Source organism: Cervus canadensis, chromosome 3, assembly GCF_019320065.1.
Source record: "Cervus canadensis isolate Bull #8, Minnesota chromosome 3, ASM1932006v1, whole genome shotgun sequence".
NCBI classification, from domain to species: Eukaryota; Metazoa; Chordata; class Mammalia; order Artiodactyla; family Cervidae; genus Cervus; species Cervus canadensis.
Window position 1 is genome coordinate 112,407,009 of NC_057388.1, and position 19,353 is coordinate 112,426,361.

General features: G+C 44.8%; 1 protein-coding gene across 5 annotated transcripts in view; it reads left to right on the forward strand.

Moving 5' to 3' along the window:
• The window catches only part of ZNF862 (zinc finger protein 862), a 32,749-nt gene that overhangs the window by 525 nt on the left and 12,871 nt on the right, over window positions 1-19,353 (forward strand). For 4 of the 5 annotated variants that reach the window (XR_006268666.1, XR_006268665.1, XR_006268667.1 and 1 more), the window contains exons 2-5: window positions 6,284-6,395; window positions 7,626-7,730; window positions 9,211-9,908; window positions 11,351-11,507. Coding sequence is in view for 1 of the 5 variants with exons in the window: in XM_043464053.1 (XP_043319988.1) it covers window positions 6,284-6,395; window positions 7,626-7,730; window positions 9,211-9,908; window positions 11,351-11,507 (1,072 nt within the window). In the remaining 4 variants the exon portion in view is untranslated. Of the gene's footprint in view, window positions 1-10; window positions 321-6,283; window positions 6,396-7,625; window positions 7,731-9,210; window positions 9,909-11,350; window positions 11,508-19,353 lie in introns of those variants that run through there. The other variant, XR_006268668.1, reaches the window with a different exon arrangement.

Below are 19,353 nucleotides of genomic sequence, written 5' to 3' on the forward strand. Positions count from 1 at the left end.
TGACCCGCTCAGTGGAGTAATGCGAAAGGGCTTCCCGTTTTCCCCACCGTTGGCGTTTAGAGGCCTGTGGTGTTTTAAGGCTTTGAGGCTGGATAAGACACCACTGCTGGGAGCCAGGGGTGGGCAGGGTGAGGGCTTGGCCCTGCCTAGATGCCTCTTCCCAAGAAGGGGCTGAGAAGAAAAAGACCTGGCATCTGGCGTACTTCTTGCCGATTTCTGTGTCTAGCTTATCTACTTCGTGGAGTATCTGAGTATTTCTGAGAAGCATATCCCATAAACTTTTCTTCAGGCTTTGGGCAAGAAGCCGTGAGTTGGAAAAGGTGGGGAAGAGGGCTTGAAGATAGAGTTAAGTGAGTTGGTAGGATTGCTAAGAGCTCAGAGTCTGTCAGTAAAGACCGGCGTGGTCGCATGCTCTTGACTTGGAGACCATGGCAGACTTTGGGGACTAAGATCTTTCTGGATATTCTTTGATGCTAGTTCTTGAGGATTGTTTCTTCTCTGGCCAAAGAGGAATGTCTTCAGCAAACGTTTTCGAATGCGGATTGAATCTCTTCTTTTACAGAATTGCTCTTTTTTTTTTTTTTTTTTTTTGTGGTCAGGGATTTAAGTTGATGGAGATTCTGGAAGTACAGAATAAATACGAAATGACCACTTTCCTCCAGGAACTCTCCTGCAATTTTCACCTCAGTAAAATGGACAAGCCTGGAAGGGTGGTCCCACAGACAAAAGAGAGAAAGAAAGGATCAGGAGGGTATTTTGATGCTGTACTTTTTCCTGGGAATACTGGGAAAGACTCAATTTTATAAAAGAAGTTACTCCTTGCTTAAGCATCTCTTCCTTACTCAGTACTCTCCACAGTGCATTTTCCAGATGAAACAACCTATAAACAGTCCAGGACGTTAAAGCCCCACAACCTAACCAGAGAAAGATTGAAGGTGAACTGCCTGCCAGCCTCGTGCTAAGCACTTGAGGGCAGTAGCTTTTGGCACCAGGGACTGGTTATCTGGAGGACAGGTTTTCCATGGACCAGAGGGCAATAATGTTAGGGAGAGGGTGGTGACAGATACAGGAGATGGTTTCAGGATTATTCAAGCACATTATATTTATTGTGTACTTAAAAAAAATTATTATTTTTACATCAGCTCCACCTCAGATCATTCGGCATTAGATCCTGGAGGTTGGGGGACCCCTGCTTTGCTGTACCATGCTGTCACTTGAGTTGTGTCCGACTCTTTGAAACCCTAAGGGCTGTAGCCCACCAGGCTCCTCTGTCAATGGGATTCTCCAGGCAAGAATACTTGAGTGGATTGCCATGCCCTCCTCCAGGGGATCTTCCAGCCCCTGGGACTGAACCCTTGTCTCATGGCTTCTGCATTGGCATATGGGTTCTTTACCACTAGCGCCACCTAGGAGGTCTTCCCTGGTAGCTCAGATGGTAAAAAGTCTGCCAGCAGTGTGGGAGATCTGGGTTCGATTCGTGGGTCGGGAAGATCCCCTGGAGAAGGAAATGGCAACCCACTCCAGTATTCTTGCCTGGAAAAACCACATGGATGGAGGAGCATGGCAGGCTACAGTCCATAGGGTTGTAAAGAGTCAGACACAACTGAGAAGCTTCACTTCACCACCTGGGAAGCCCCAGATCCTGCTTTAGGGAATACCAAAAAAGTAAAGGAAATGGCCCTTGCCCTCAGGTAATATCCGAGGTTTAGTTTAGACTGAACCTGATTTTGGACAGAGTGGAAGCAAAATGTAGTGGGGAAGAAGGGCTATAAATAATTGGTATTGCAAATTGAAAGTAGTGATTTGAGGTTGATTTCAAGCAATTCTGTTCATTTGTAGACTTTCTTAGTCTTTAGTATGTGTAGACAGAAATACAAATATTTTGGGAAGTGGAAGAGAAATTTTATGTCCTTTTCAGGAAAGTGAAAGTCGCTCAGGCATGTCCAACTCTTTGCAACCCAGTGGACTATACAGTCCATGGAATTCTCCAGGCTAGAATACTGGAGTGGGTAGCCTTTCCCTTTTCCAGGGGATCTTCCCAACCTAGGGATCGAACACAGGTCTCCCACATTGCAGGCAGATTCTTTACCACCTGAGCCACAAGGGAAGCCCAAGAATACTGGAGTGGGTAGCTTATCCCTTCCCTGGTGGATCTTCCTGACCCAGGAATTGAACCGGGGTCTGCTGCCTTGGATTCTTTACCAACTGAGCTATGAGGGAAGACATTTTCAGACCCAACCACTAATTGAAAACCATGGGGACTGGAAATTTCATTATTGATTCTAATCTTGACTGCAGGGTGTCTCAAAAGGACACCTTTTCCAGGTGTGTCAGTTTTTTTAGCCTAGGGAATAAGAATGTTATCCAAAGATAAAGTGATTGCAGAACAAACTAGAAGTGTAAGATGCATTGCAGATGAGTGATGATAACTGAGGCCTGGGTGGAATAGTTGTGCTATTCTAAAAGTGAAAGAGTTAGTCACTCAGTTGTTTCTGACTCTTTGCAGCCCCATGGACTGTAGCCTACTAGTCTCCTTTGTCCATGGCATTCTGACTAGCCATTCCCTTCTCTAGGCGATCTTCCCAATCCAGGAATCGAACTGGGGTCTCCTACATTGCAGGCAGATTGTTTACCTTCTGGGCCACCAGAGAAAGTTCCGTTCTTGATATCACTCTTTTGGCTCAAAGCTGGAAGACTGGGATTTCACGTGAGGTATTATTGATCTATTATTAGAATTTTCCTTTGATGCTATTTTGTGATGTTTATTAAATAAAGGCAGTCTTGGCCTATAGGATTGGGTGTAGGGTGTCTTGCTTGTCATTGGCAGAATAATGGATAGAGGTCAAAGACTTCCCCATCACTCTATCCCGTTATCCTCTTTCCTTTTCTTCCCAACCCTTATCACTGTATATAACATTCTCACATTTATTTATTTACTTAGATGTTTGCTGACTCACTCTCTGCTATATTCCCAGCTAGAAAAGTGGAGCAGTATATGGCATGTAATAGGTTCTCAGTATTTTTTTGAATGAATGACTCAAAATAGCATCTCTACAGGGGCCTTTCTGCTATATGTGTGGGTGGTGTGACGAACACTGCATTCTGTGTTCTCTGGGAGACTTGTTGGTGCTGCCAAATAGGAGCATTTATTGTGTATGTGTTTATTGCCTCAACAACATCTCTGGTTCCTAGTCACTGACCCCCAGCAAACCTCCTCCCCTTCCCATAGAAGTGATTATTCCTTTCTCATTTGCCTCTGGACCCAGTTTTGTTATTGCACTTACATCACAGTTGTCTGTCACCTCCCAAGGGGTTTTATTCTCCTTAACAAATATAGTGTCTTTTTATCTTAGGATCTCCAGGCACACAGAAACAAATAAAATGTGTGTTCAGTGAACGAATGAATTAAATGCCTATGAAATCCTGTGGTGGTGATGGGAAGAAGGGTGGTGATGGTGAAGGTGGTTTTAAAATGAGACAATCAGCGTAGGCTTCCTGAGCACCAGGCGTCATAAGGGCTTCCTGCTCAGGGGACGCAAAAGTGCTTCTCTTGGTGGACAGAAAATCCCTTGAAAGAGAGATGGACTGTGAGTAGGAACTTGAGTGGGTCGATGGAAGTGGGCTGAATCGGGGAATCTAAAGACTGGGTGTGTGGAGGAAAGAAAGATATAATACATGTTGTGATTACAGTTATACTTACCTGACTGTAGTAGAGGTTCCAGGTGGGGCAGTGTCTAGAACTGAGGAAGGGGAGTCAGGCTTAGGGGGGACTTGGTGCTGGGCTCAGAACTCAGAGTTCTACCTTATAGACAGTAAGAATCACAAAAATAGAACATCCAGGGATATTCCTTGCTGTCTGTGTCAATGAGAAATTCCTCATGTTCAAGCAGATTTGTGTGTGTGTGTGTTTGTGTGTGTGTGTGTGTTTTGCATGTCATCAGAAGGCTCTTGCTATAATATTGGTTAAAAGAGAGGTACCAGGGTTAGGGTAATTATCATTCTTGTTGGGAAGATACTTCTTTAGTATCTAAACATTCAGCCCTGGCCATGTTCTTCATCCTTGTGGCACTCACAGAGTGATGGGTCTGTTAGGTTTCATTATGCCCACCTGGTCCCTCAGGAACGCAGGGTGGGTGGGAATGAACAGGGAGCCCTGCTTGCCCTGGGTCACACACTCTGACCTGTCCTAATCGGAACAGCTTGCCCTGTCGCCCTGGTATGCAGTAGTCCTCCTGGGCTCTTCCTTCAGTATGATCTTGAGGGTTTTCTATCCCCCTGCCCCACATTGGCTGTCCTTAGGCTATATCCTGTGTGTACCTGTTTCCTGTCTGATTGCCTGCTTTTAGTGGAACCCATCCTGTAGCGTGCTTGCAGCAGTTTTTTGGAATTATAATCACATTTTGCTTTGGAAGACACTCTGAGAGAAAATAGTTATTTAAAACATACACATTGGCAGTACAATTCCATTGTTGTTTAAAACTGTTCATTCATACATATTCATAGACAAAAGACTGGAAAGTTGCATATCAGATGTCAATATAATTCTTTTTCACTAGGGAGATTGTGGGTGATCTTAAAGAATTTTTTTGTTTGTTTGTTTTTTGGCTTTCTGTCTAAATTTTCTGCAGTAAATATTGACTTACAAGAAAAATGCTCAAATTATTTTTAAATATACAAATCAATAATGACTGGTAAGATTTACGTATACTGTTTTTCTCAAGGAGCTTCTTTATTGAAGTTAGATATTTCATTGTACTTAAAATTGGAATATAAAGTGACAGGCAAATTTTTAAAAATGTACTGTAACTTGCTATAAATGGAAATAGCCATTGGACTATTTGGACTTACCAAATAGTCCCCTTCAGTGTTCTCACTTTGGAAGGGCCGATACCCCAAGGATGTGATTTTCCGAAGTGTTTTTCTTTGGGGGAGGGGTTTTTTTTTGTTGTTGAAAATTTTATTTATTAATATTATTTCTTTGACTAGCTGGTAAATGTTGGTGGTATGAAATTTAAAAGGATAACCAGCAACAGATTCTGAGTGTTTTCTGATTATTTCTTTTATAACTGCTTGGTTCATGGCTGCAATATCTTACTTCTCTGGGGCTATTGATGATACTTTTGTTTTTTTTAAAGATTGTTTTCCTCCCTGCCTCACATCCATTTCCTCAGTTCCTCCTCCCCCTGTCCCCCACCCCCATCTGTTTTGGTCTCTGTCAGATGTGTAAGAGCCTTTTCTTGATGTCTTGGTAGTCCAGTTGTTTGCTGATTCTAAACAATGGAAAGCCAGAATTCTAACTGGAATCTCTGAGCATGTGGGAGGGAGGGTCTTGCCATCTTGGAGCCTGTGTAAGGGATCTGGCATTTGCTGGTGAACAGTTTTCCCCCAGCTCTTGTTACTTTAGCCTTGCTGCCTTCACTCCTAGGCCAGTGGTTCCTGGGGCGGCCAGGGCCTGAGTCTCTAGAGGATTTATTGGTGTAACTTGGGTTGTTTCTCAGTTTGTCTACTGTTGGGTGAGGATTCAGTTTTCTTGAATCTGCTCAGTTATTACTTTTTCATCTGCTTTTCAGTTAGCAAAATTATATTGCTATTGTCCCCTTGTTGTGTTGTCCATCCTAGTGGGTGTTTCATTTGGAGATTTTTTCATGGGAGGGGGGTGTCTTAAATTCAAAAGGAGGAAGCAAAATTCAGTGTACTTGTTGAACCTGCCATCTTAATCCAGAACTCCTTGAAACATTTTTCTGAATTTCCTTGCCCCTTTCTGGCAGAACCGAGCTCCTTTACAAGCCCGATGGAATATAGTTCTCAGCTTTAAAGCATTGCCCATCTTGATCATTGACACATTCACAGACATAGTTCTCAGTGACATTTGAGTATTTCCAGAAATCAGATACATCTTCCTAAGTGGCTATTTACCACTTTCAAGATTTTGCAAAAAGAAGCACTGTTGGTTGTTTCTAATGCACTGACTGAGAAGTAATGGGTCTCGTGGGACAGCAGGTGAGGAGCATGCAGGGAGAGAATTGTGAGTCCAGAGTCAGCCTTCGTTACAGCACTTTGGTTCCAGGGTGTGGCCCTTCCTAGAAGAAGCGGTCTCGTTCCCTCTGTGACTTGCACGCGGTGGGGGAGAGCGATGAGGTGCGGTCCTGTGTGTAGACTGACGGTGCCCCCTCCCCCAGTCTGATCTGTTCCCAGAGTAGGGGTGCCCTCAGGTGATCGTGAACACAGCCGTGGAAGACCCAGGAGGAAGTTGGTGCTTACCTGGTGTCATTGTTCCTTTCAGGCTCCTGTGACGTTTGATGACATCACGGTGTACTTGCTTCAGGAGGAGTGGGTGCTGCTGAGTCAGCAACAGAAGGACATCTGTGGTTCTGACAAGATGGTGGCACCCCTGGGTATGGCCCCTGTTCACTTCCCCACAGCATTCCCAACCATATCTGACTGTGACAGGCTTGAGAATTGTCTAGAATCCGACCATTTTTTCCCCAACATCTTGACACTGTTTATCCACTCAGTCCCCTATCTGGCTTACCTGACTATGGATTCACACATCATGCATTCTCTTCTCCACTTAAACTGGCCAAGAGAAGTGGGGAAATTGGGCATGCCAGGGCTAGACCTGGATGCCTCAGCATATCCCAGGGCGCCTGGGGCAGGGGTGGGGCAGGGGGGGCCCACCTGTGGACGGTGCTGCTGGAAGGTGGGTTTTGTTTCAGTGCCCAGAGGACACTGGAGGCGGTGGGCAGCGGTGGAGGAAGCCTCAGATCTGCAGCATGGAGATCTGGTCTCAGTGCCGGCTCTGCCACGAGGCCTGGCCAAGCCCATTAGCCTTTTCGAGGCTTGGTGTCATTCTTCACTAGCTTTCCCTTTTCACAGGCTTGTAGCGGTTTAATGAAATGAAACAACTTAAAAGTTTGTGCCCGAGTAGATAGTTTTCATCTTTTCTATTTGCTGAATGTCCTTTCTCTGCTTCTGTGGATAGACTACTGGTACCATGGACAGAGGTGATTGTAGTTCATTGTGTCTGTGTGCATATATACTCTTCTGATTTCAATTTGATGACCATCACCATGCCTTTCTTTGCTTCTTTTCACCTTGGCCCTTGTCTAAGGTTTATGGGGGCAACAGTCTCAGCTCTCTTTGGATGGAAGGGTTGCGTTCTTCGTGTCTACTAAAAAGTTTGAAAACTGATGATTCGTTTAAACCAGAAGTTGCAAAGTAACACTGGGCCAGATTTGATCTACCCCTTTGTTTTCTTTCTTTCTTTTTTTTTGTGTGTGTGTTTGGCTTCTTTAAAATGCTTAAATAAGTTTTCTGTATTTAGCCATGGAGGGGTTCACATAGAAATATGATTTCTGGCTTCTCTTGATAACTGGGATGGTCTGGCCGTGCTGACCCTGCATCTGACTGATGGCCCCTCCTGAATTTGAGCACCTGCCCCGACACCTGGGCTCAGATCCACAGCCTTCCCTTCTTGCCCCCTCACTTGGTTTCCTCAGATTATTGTCTGGTCCCACTCAGCATTTGAGTTTGAGCTTCTGTTCTGAACCAGTAGCTTTTATAACCTTTTTAACCTGTGTGACCTGGATTCCACCTCATAGTGCTTTTCTCTGTTCCTGACCCAGGACCAAGTATTGCCAGCCCAGAGCTGTTCTATAAATTTGAGCGAGGGCCAGAGCCATGGCTTGCCAGTGTCCAAGGCCAGAGGAGTCACTTGAGCCCCAACCCAGGTGAGCGTGGACCTGCCCCGGGAGGAGGGGTGCTTCGCTGGAGGGAGGGAGCAGGAAGCTGGGCCCCAGGCCTCTGGCCTGGTCCTCTTCTACCTGTGCACCAGTTACACACGAATGCTGCTCCTCCCCCAACGGTCACTTGATCTAAGATATGCACACCTTGTTCTCCGTACTCTCATCTCCCTTTAGTGTATTTCTACCTGAGAGGAAATGTTTCTGTATAACGATATATTCTAAGCTCCGTGGAGGCATGACTCAGTCTCATTTACTACTACAGTCCCAGTGCCAAGAAAGATGCCTGGCAAGCAGTTGCTCAGTAGCTGATTGAGGAATGAACGGGTGAATGAACGGATAGCCGCTAAGTCCTGGGGATTGATGTTTGCTTTCCTCCTTGGATGAGCCTGTCCTCTTCAGGGATTGGCTTGGCCAGAGCCAGGCCAGATGGCATCTGTCACCGTGTAAGAGACCGCATTAACCCAGCCCCTCTTATCGGAGAAAGGGGAGGTGGAGCTTTCCTACTTCCTCTTCCTCATTCCTACTTCCTCTAGGAATGGCATCAGGGAAGATTGCTCTCCCTTGTGGCCTATCTCAGATGGACTACACAAAGCCTTCACTTGTTTTGGTTTGTGTTTGCTGTGTTTGGCTCTTAACTTTGGGCCTATTGACTCTATTAGTAGATTTGTGCTTCCGGGATTGGTAATAGACCATTTTGTGGTCCATTGGCCTGGAGCAAATACTGTCAAGTCCTTGCCCGCTGGGCATCTGAACTTGTTGGTACATGAGAAATGGCACCAGAGCAGTTAGAGGTGTCTAAGCTGCATTTCAATTAAGGCATGAAGAAAGAAACTTCTGGTTTAGCTTAAAGAAGAAAAATCTTAGTGAGGTCCTGGAAGTTTCCACTTCTCGGAAGGGGTGCTGAAGTAGCCCTCCCAGGGGGAATGTCACCCAAGATGGATGCAGCTCGAGAGAACTCTCTGGGGGCCAAACTTGTCTGCTTGGTAGAGGGTGGGGGTGCTTTCTCGCTCTGAAGATACATGAGCCAAGTGCAGATGCCTGTCTGGCAAGGGTACCAAAGAGGGGGATTCCTGCTAAGTGTGGAGTAGTGGTGTTTGCTTCAGTTACCTCTTTAACCCTACATTCTCTAAGTTCAGTGTTCAGTCTCTAGTAAATAAGTCTGCTCTCTTGAAGGCTGTGCCACTGTCTTAGGCTGCACAGGTGAAATTTTAGAGATCTCTTTTTGGCCAGGTGTATCTGTCCTTTATATTAGGGAAAAAAGAACTTCCTTAAAGTCCATTTGTTTCTTTGGGGTTAGGCAAGGTGGGCCTGGGGGCTGGGGGCTGGAGAGAAAACACAGGCACAGTGGGTCACTTTGTGGCTGTGGTTCCAGCTTTCATAGAACGTGGATCTGAGCACCTCTGAGTTGCAGTGACTCAACCTGTAGGATTTCAGAGAAAATTCCATCTGTTTCTTTTCTCTAAAGGAAAAAACAAGATGGGCTTCATGGAGGAAATGGACATGCAGTGCCCATCCAGAGAAGCTGGGCTGTACCTGCCTCCTCAGAAGGAAGCCTGTCTGTCCCACTTCAGCTCAGAGAGAGGCAGCGTCCAGGGAGACTGTGCGGGAAGAAGCAGCAAACCCTCCAAGCCCCGATCCATCCAGAAGTCGTGGTTTGCGCAGTTCCCGTGGCTAGTCATGAATGAGGAGCGGACAGCTCTCTTTTGCTCTGCTTGCCGGGAATACCCATCTGTCAGGGACAAGCGGTCAAGATTAATAGAAGGTTATACCGGACCATTCAAGGTGGAGACTCTCAAATACCACGCCAAGAGCAAGGCCCACGTGTTCTGTGTCAAGGCCTTGGCCGCACGGGACCCCCGCTGGGCAGCCCATTTCCGGAGCACCCAGAAGGTGTCTGGTGATGTACTGGCCAGCCAGGGGCCCTTCTTCCCTGCAGATTATTCCATATTTTACCCCCCAGGGCCTCTGGAGGCCTGTGATAATGTGGCTCAGCTCCTGCCCAGCTCAAGAGCCGCCCTGGGGGACCCTGGAGGGAATGGAGCAATTCCTGCATTGTACCTGGACCGCATCCCTGATTTCAGGCAAACAGAAATCGTTGATGACGTCCGCAGCTCCTCAGATGATAACATTTTATGTAATGACTCTGCCAAACCCTGTGGCCAGGTAATATGTTTATAATGATGGCTCAAGGGGGAGGATTCCGTGCTGACAACAATGTATATTGCACGATGATGGTGGAACAATTCCCTTAGCTGTAGCTGCCACTGACATTATCATGTTACCATAGGCTGCCATGCTTCAGCTGTGCCGGGTCTTGTTTTAAGTGCTTTACATGTATCAGCTCCTTTATTGATCACAACTCCCCTACTACTATTATCTCCTTTTGGTAGATAACAAAACATATTAGTGGGGCCAAATACTCTAACTTCTGACATAAAGAGAACAGCTACATTCAGAAAAGCCATCTTTATCCAGAATCTAAAATGACCACAGAACTCCAGAAACAAGCCACAATCACAAAAACAGCCACAAAGCTCTTAAATAATCAATGTAAAAGATATGTTTCCGCTTTAACTTTGGAATCATGTTTCTTCAGAATTTAGGTAATGTTTTTTTAATGCTGCACTGAAGCGGGTGTAGCAATCATAGTTAAACTCACCTTTATGGGCAAGAGCTAAGATGTAGCCAGAGACCAAGGGCGCTCATGGCGCTGTCCTCCCCCTGAGCCCCTTGCCGCCAGCCCAGGGCTCTCCTTCCACCCTGCTGCACTGCTGGGACCCCCAGACTCCACTTCTGACCTCAGGCCTGTTTTATCAAATGCAACAGGTTTAGTTTCTGATTCTTTGGAAAATTGCCCTGCAGGGAAGCTGTGTTAATTGAAATCTCTGAGTAACCAGATCCGTCCCCCTTTCTCAACTTCCCCTCCATATAAACGGGGTTTTACTACAAGTCATTTTGAGCAGCTCCTCTAGTGTTCTGGTGAGAAGAGCTCAGGCTTTCCTCATTCCTAACGTCATAGATAAAGTTAGTAAGCTCGGATTTTTATGGAATCCAGAAAAGGGACAGAGCTCATTTCCCTTCATGTTCCCTCAGTTTTTAGGATTAGAAGATAATAAACAGGTCTAAGCTTTTATAGCCTGAATTCCTTTAGCAGTAAAGTGTGTGTTAACATAGTCACTGAACAGGAGCATCTTTACTTGTTTTACTGCTTCTTTCCATCCCGATGGGGAGCCTCAGCAGGGGCTCAGAGGCAGCGGCCACCTTTGCAATGGTGGATGAGTACACGGTGCCCTCGAGGATGGGTGCAGCCACGAGGCTCTGCGAGACCCCTGTTCCTCAGTGCACTGTCCTTTCCTTCCCAGAGAGAAGAGGAAGGATCTTCCCTTCATTCTAGGATCATGATGAGGTTTGTGTTGTTACCTACCGACTCTGGGCTACACACATTTGCACCTTTGACTTTCAACGGATAGCTGAATTCCTCAGAGCGCGTCTGGGCCTCTCGGCAGGCTTCCCAGGAGAAACAGGCTGTGAACAGGACCCCAGGAGCATCACGCTGGGTGTCTGACGTGAGAGGAGTACTGAGCGCCTGCTACTCTTTGTTGCAGGATCCTTCTGAGGAGGGGCTGTTGGAGGCGCTCCCGGTGGTGTTTGAGGATGTGGCAGTGTATTTCACCCGGGAGGAGTGGGGCGCGCTAGACAAGCGGCAGAAGGAGATGTACAGAGACGTGATGCGGATGAACTATGAGCTGTTGGCATCCCTGGGTAAAGATCCGAGAAGCCCCCCTGTTTGCGCCATTGCTGGAGATGGGGACCCGCGAGGGCAGCTGCGCTTGTCCTTGGTGTCCCATTCCTGCCCTCTATCTGCACGTAGGCAGAGAGCGATTAGATCTTTGCATCTCAGAACTTTCCCTGCCTCGGGGTGCTGTGCTTTATCTCTTCTTCATCCACCCATCGTCATCCATCTTCCACCAAACACTTACTGAGCACCTACTGTGTGCTGGATGAACAGGCACGAGTCAGGGTCTCTGCTTCCAAGAGACTAGCAGGTTTGTGGGAGAGACAGGCACTTTAATAAGAAACTAGAAAATAACACAAGCTTTGTAAAAGAGGTTCAGGGAGGGCCCCCGGGGCCGCTGGAAACAGTAGCTTAATGTGGCTGGGCATCCAAGGGAGGGATAAGGACAGGCTTTACAGAGAATGAAGTGCTTTAACTGCGCTGAAAACCAGGCGCACAGGACGGAGGACAGGCTTCCAGACATGACAGAGCTGGGGATGATGTGAGCGGAGGCAGGGAGGCAAGAAAGGGCGTACGGGTGGGCTCCTGGATTCCACCTCTACTTTGAGCCAGCGCTGCTTCATCCCCGGGCCAGTGGGGTGGGCAGGGTCGGCCCGGGTGTCCCTGGGCTACAGGCCTCGGAGAAGGATCCGCACACGCTGCTGTCACCTTCTCGGAGCAGTCTCCTCTCTTGCATCTGCTTCTTGTTCTTCTCTTTGCCTCCTTTATCCATCAGGCACCCTGAATTTTCGCGTGGCACCAAAAAGACAACTCTTCATCTTAAATGCTGTTATTATTACTATTACTAGCCTGTATTGTAACAAAAACCTTGCAGAACAGGCTGCCGTGCCTAACTTAGGAATTCCACCAGTGACCTGGGTCATGACGTCTACAGAATAAGGAATCCGAGTATTTGTGGCTTACCAGGTGTCATGTCCCCAGCTCACCGCACCCTTTCCTGTGCACCTGAGTATTTTCTGAACATCCTTGACCAATATACTTCTTGTTCTTATCATTGTTCACAGAGTTTTAAATGGCTCCTCAAACATTCAGAAAGGATGTGAAAAATTGTTTCTTTCATGAGGACATAGGTATTGTGCTCGTGTCCTGGGCCAAGGCCTTTGAAGCGCACCTTCAAAGAGCATCACTACCACCCAGTGTCTGAGCAAGCGAGCGAGGAGGAGATTGGTTTTTAAGAAACCAGTCTTACAGGAAGTTGGTTTTTCCTTTGAAGGAGTGAGCAGCAGTGGTGCACTCTGCCCTCTGGGCCCCTGTGGAAAATCATGGGGAAGACGGGGTGACCAATGGTACAGCAGTGTGTTTCCCACAGCGTGGGCCTGACTTGGATTGTTGAGTTGGACTGTGTCATCTAAGCATTTTTTATCCTTTTCTTTTTAACTTCTATATGTTCGGAAGTGGGGAAATCTTCAGTAAGTAGGCCTCTCCTCCAGGAGAACTGAGGTGCAGAAAGGGGCTGCTGCCCTGGGGTTAGATGTTGGGGTTGGCTCAGGTCAGCTCAGCTCAGGTTGTGGGTCTTTGTGGTCTGGTGGTCCTCAGGCTGCATCGCAGCACATTTGTACTGTTGATTTCCTTGTGCTCTTGTCATTTGAGGAAACCCAGCTAATTCTTTAGTTTCTTTTATTAGGATTTACAACTAGTAGGTTTGTTCTTTTAGATTTTATTATTATGGTACCTGTCTTTTAAAAAGACAATCTCAATTTGATGCAGTCAGATTTAATGTTAATCTGTCAGTTGTGTAGCAGTTAAACTGTTGTCGACTAAAGCTTTTCAGCTGGTAGTTTCCAGGTTAGGTTCAGCCTCCATGGCCCCACCAGTTGTCTTATCAACAGGACTGAACTTGTAGAGGACAATCACTTTGATTATGGAGAAAAGATAAGGTTTGTGCTTTGATTTTAGTGCTTTCCTCTGTCAACCTTTACTTTTGTGGACTTGCTCATTTAGAACTGTTTATCACTATGTAGAGTTCCAGCTGTTCTTTTATTTCAGTATTTTAAATTCTGGTTTCAAACTTTGGCCATATTTGGTGATATATCTTGCTCCCCCCACCCCCCCAAGAAGAAAACTCAGTTACATTTCACTGTTAAGAAACTAATAGTGTCAGTAACAGAAACGGACAAGCCAATACAGGGACTATGTGGTAACCCTTGTTTTTACTAGTAAAGGTGTTATCATACGCAGAGTAGCAGGTCACTTCAGGTGGGCAGTGCCTTTTCTACAGGTGAGCTCATCAGCGACTGCTGGACCTCACTGCTGGGAGAAGTCAGATCACCAAGTGGAGAGAAAGCTGAGTGGGCGAGCCCTCAGTGGCATGAGCCGGAGTTAGAGTGTCCTATATGTTGTCTAGGAGGCTAGCTGCTGCACAGTGGGCCATATCTGGCTTCCTGGTGGGGCTCCTGCTGAGCCAGAGAGAGAAGAAGCAGTGCCAGGAGCCAGAAGGGCCATCTCCAAACTGGTGCGGGAGCCAGCCTGCCAACCTTGGGGTCAGAGTAGCCTGAAAGGATCAGAATCTGTCTTTGCAAGCCAAGCCATTTTTCTGGACTTTGTGTGTGTGTGTGTGTGTGTATCAACATGCACATGCGTGCACATGCTATTTATATCTCTTTAGTCACTTTTCCATTACTAAGACATAGGCGAATCTGTTTGCAAATTCCCTGTTTCACTTGTTCTGAAGAGAACAAAAAGAAAAGGTTTTTTAGCACCATTTCAGCCATAGTTTCAAAGAGCTGTGCCTGGGATTCAGCACTTCTGGGGCCAATGTGGTCATGCTGTGGACAGTCAGAGGTGACCAAGCCCCAGGGGAGTGTAACTGAGGCAAACATTTTCAGGGATGTTCAGTCTCATGTATAATTTCAGCTAGTCTTTAAAAATATTTCTTCATAATTATGTTTTTTAAAGACCTTTATTTATCTATTTTGTTTTTTGGCTGTGCTGGGTCTTGGTTGTGGTGGGCGGGCTTTGCATTTTGGTGACTTCTCTGGTGGAGCATGGGCTGTAGGCGCGCAGGCTCAGTAGTCATAGCTCACCGACTTAGTTGCTCCTCAGCATGTGGAATCTTCCCCGACCAGGGATCAAACCCAGGTCCCCTGTGTTACAAAGCGGATCCTTAACCACTGGACCACCAGGGAAGCCCAATAATTATATATATTTTTAATCGAAGTAGTTCTCATATAACAAAAAAAATGACAGTTCCTGTCCCACAATTCTCTATTGCTGAATCCTCCTCACCAAAAATTTTTAGCTGTTTCTTCCAGTAAATGGTTTCATTATGCCTAAGAAACACACACATATAGACATTGTTTTTTAAAGCACAAACTTCAGCAGGATGCATTTCTAAAACAGCTTCATTCTTTTCCATCACCACTTGCTTGGGTCACCTCTTTGGGGATTTTCTTTTTCACCCTTTGGATTGTCAAAAGAAAATTCAGAGAGCTTTCCTGATTGGAATATTTTATTGAGGAAGAAACAAACTGTTCATGAACTGGGAGACTTCACACCCAAAGTGGTTAAAAGCTTGGCTCTCAGCACGTAATGCTCAGTTTATAAAATGTGAATTAAGGAGTACTTTTAAAAATTGTGATTATATTCTCTCTAGGATAGTAGCACTGTTTACCTTTTCTTGTGTGTAACTAATTGTCTCAGAAGCTGTACAGTCACTCTGACACGAAGGAAACTTAAATTTTGTTTAAGACCAGAGTCAGCATTTTGAGGAAATTAGGACAGTTTAAGATTTGGTTATGTGATTATGAGTGTTTGGTCCAGGGGTTTATTCAAAAGGTGGCCTCTAGGACTTCCCTGGTGGTCTAGTGGTTAAGACTCTGCCCTACCACTGCAGGGGACATGGGTTCAATCCCTAGTCAGGGAACTAAGATCCTGCATGCTGAGGCCAAAAATAAAAGCAAATTGTGGCCTCCATTTTGGCTTTTTTACAGGGTGAAACCTTGAGCGGGGCCCATGACTTGTCACACTCAGGTAACAGATAGGCCTCCAGTCACTTTTAGTCACATTTGTGTTCTAATTTAATTAATAAAATGACCAGTACTGTACTCTTCAAGACTGTCCTGATTAGGAGGAGAACTCTGGGAAGATGGTAGAGCACCAAGAATCTGTTTCCTTACCTGAACAACAGTTGCACTGGTACAGTCTGTCTGGTGTAGCTATTTTGGAACTCTGAAATCTGTCAGAGGCTTTCAGCTTACAGGGGAAGAGTTGGAAAGTAAATTGTGGTTAAGTTTGGTCAATTTCAGCTCTTAGTATAGTAGCAGCTGCCCATCTCTCACCCCACCACAGTGCAAGCAACAGTACCATATGCCTAGAGCAGGTTGCACACAGTTGGCAGGAATTAGGGTGGGCCAAAAGGGCACTTCTTTTTTGTCTCTGCTTTTTAATATGCTATCTAGGTTGGTCATAACTTTCCTTCCAAGGAGTAAGAGTCTTTTAATTTCATGGCTGCAATCACTATCTGCAGTGATTTTGGAGCCCCAAAAAATAGTCTGACACTGTTTCCACTGTTTGCCCATCTATTTCCCATGAAGTGATGGGACCAGATGCCATGATCTTAGTTTTCTGAATGTTGAGCTTTAAGCCAACTTTTTCACTCTCCTCTTTCACTTTAATCAAGAGGCTTTTTAGTTCCTCTTCACTTTCTGCCATAAGGGTGGTGTCATCTGCATATCTGAGGTTATTGATATTTCTCCCGGCAATCTTGATTCCAGCTTGTGCTTCTTCCTGATGCTGAAACTCCAATACTTTGGTCACCTCATGTGAAGAGTTGACTCATTGGAAAAGACCCTGATGCTGGGAGGGATTGGGGGCAGGAGGAGAAGGGGATGACAGAGGATGAGATGGCTGGATGGCATCACCGACTCGATGGACATGAGTTTGAGTAAACTCCGGGAGTTGGTGATGGACAGGGAGGCCTGGCGTGCTGCAATTCATGGGGTTGCAAAGAGTCGGACACGACTGAGCAACTGAACTGAACTGAACTGAAAAGGGCACTGTCCTCTAAATATCAGTCAGGGGTCAGTGCTCTGATCACTGATTGCTGCTTCTCATCACAGACGTGCAGACAAAGAAGTAAGCAGCCAATGTTGTATACCTCCCCCATTGCTGCAAGTTCTTCCCCCTCCTCTTTAATTTTTCCCTTTTTCCTTTTTTGGAAATCAGATGTTAAAGACTAGGAGATTCAAAACCATATAGGAGGAAAATTAAGAAAGTGATTTTGCATGACTAGGGAAGGACTCGAAAAGACCTGAGAAGACTTTAAGTTTACACCTCAGGCTGATATTTGGCACAGAGATAGCCTATAATGATTAAAAAAAATTAAAAAGAAAAATAATAATGGTAACCCCAAACAATAAAAACAGCAAACCTTGGGGACAGGAGGGAACCTGATTTCCAGAGTTTCCACATTATTAGATTCAAATGTCCAGTGTTCAACAAAATATCACAAGGCACACAAAAAAATAGGACAGTATGACCCATTCGAAGGAAATAACTAAACGAAAACTGTCCCTGAAAAAGACCTGATGGCAGGTATACTAAATAAATACTTTAGAACAACTGTCTTAAAAATGCTCAGAGAACTTTAGGAAGATGTGGAGAAAGTCAAGACAGTAATGTATGGATAAAATGGAAATATCAATAAAGAGAGAAAACCAAAGAAGGATCCAGAAAGAAGATTGAGAGCTGAAAACTACAACTGAAATGAAAAATTAACCAGAGTAATACAAAAACAGATTTGAGCAGGCAAAATAAAGAATCAGCAAGCTTGAGGATAGGACAATGGAAATTATGGAGCCCCTGAAACAGAAAAAGAGTCAAAGAAAAATGAACAAAGCCCAAGGGACATGTGGGAAACCATCAAGTGGACCAACATGCACATTGTTGGAGTCCCAGAAGAAAAGAGAGGGAGAAAAGGAAAGAAAGAATGACTAAAACCTCCTCAGATGTGATCAGAGACATGGTGGCTCGCACTGTAAAGAATCTGCCCGCAGTGCGGGAGATCTGGGTTCAGTCCCTGGGCTGGGAAGATCCCCTGAAGAAGGGAATGGCAACCCACTCCAGTATCCTTGCCTGGAGAATCCCACGGACAGAGGGGCCTAGTGGGCTACAGTCCATGGGGTTGCAAAGAGTTGTACATGACTGAGCTACTAACACTTTCACTTTCACTTCATGAATACAAATATCCAAGAAGATCAGTAGACTTCAGGTGAGATGAACTCATACCCACACTGAGACACACTATAGTCAAACTTTCAAAAACAGAGAGAACCTTGAAAGCAGCAAGAGAGAAGTGAATCATCTCATACAAGGGACCTCAATAAGATTATAAACAGATCTAACTTCCAGAGGCCAAAAGGCAGTGGGCAGATATATTCAAAGTGCTAAATGAAAAAAAAGTCAACTGAGTCCCATATCTGGCAAAACTGTCCTTCAAAAGTGAGGGTGGAATTAAGAGGTGCCAGGCTAAACAAATATTGAGGGAGTTCCTTACCACTAGAAGTTCCTTGCAAGTAATGCTCAAGGGAGGCCTGCAAGGTGAAATTAAAGGACACTAGACAGTAACTTGAAGGCTTATGGAGAAATAAAGACCTCAATCAAGGTAAATACATGGGCAGTTATAAAAGCTGGTGTTATCATAACAATGGTTTGTAACTACCTTTTGTTTCCTGTGTGATTTGAGATTTGTGATTTTTTTCTTTAAAGGAAAAAAAGAATTAATCTATAAGCTAGTATTTTCTAACTTTTGTTTGTAACTCCATATCTTATTTTCTACATAATTTAATACATTTAAAAGAATTACTAGTTTATGTTTTGGGACACACATATATAAAGATGTAATTTTGTGACATCAACAATGGAAAGAGATGGGGAAAGCTGTAAAGGAGCAGTTTTTGTATACTATTGAAGTTAAGCTAAATTGACATTAGAGTGTTGGTACTTTAGGATGTTAGATGTAATCCCTATGTTTGCTGTTGTTGTTTAGTCACTAAGTCGTGCCCGACTCTTTGTGACCCCATGGACTGTAGCCTGCGAGGCTCCTCTCCCTGTGAGGTTTTCCTGGCAAGAATACTGGAGTAGGTTGCCATCTTCTTCTCCAGGGGATCTTCCCTACCCAGAGATTGAATCCATTTCTTTTGCATTGGCAGGCCGATTCTTTACCACTGAGCCACCTGGGAATCCCTAAATGTAATTCCCATGTAACCAGAAAGAAAATAGCTATACAATATACACAAAAGGGAATTAGAAAGGAATTTAAATGTTTTCACTACAAAAATAAACTAAACACAAAAGAAGACAGTGATGATGGAAATGAAGAACAAAAGCTTAAGGCATATGGAAAACAAATAGCAAAATGACAGTCATGAGTCCCTTCTTATCAGTAATTACTTTAAATGTAAATGGGTTAAACACTCCAATCAAAAAACATTGTCAGAACAGATAAAAACACATGATCCAACTATTTGCTGTCCATGGGAAACTAATTTTGGACCCAAAGACACAAATAGATTAAAAGTGAAAGCATGAAAAACAATATTCCATGCAAATAGTAATCAAAAGAGAGCAAGAGTTGGCTATACAAGTATCAGAAAAAATAGACTTTAAATCAAAAAGACATATGAGACACAGACATTATATATTTATAAAAGTTTCAGTATAGAAAGAAGATATAAAATTATATATATAAACCTAATGACAGACTCTCAAAATTTGTGAAGCAAAAATTGCTAGATTTGAAGGAAGTAAACAGTTCTACAATAATAGTTATAGACTTCAATATCCTAGTCACAGTAATGAGTAGAAAAACCAGAG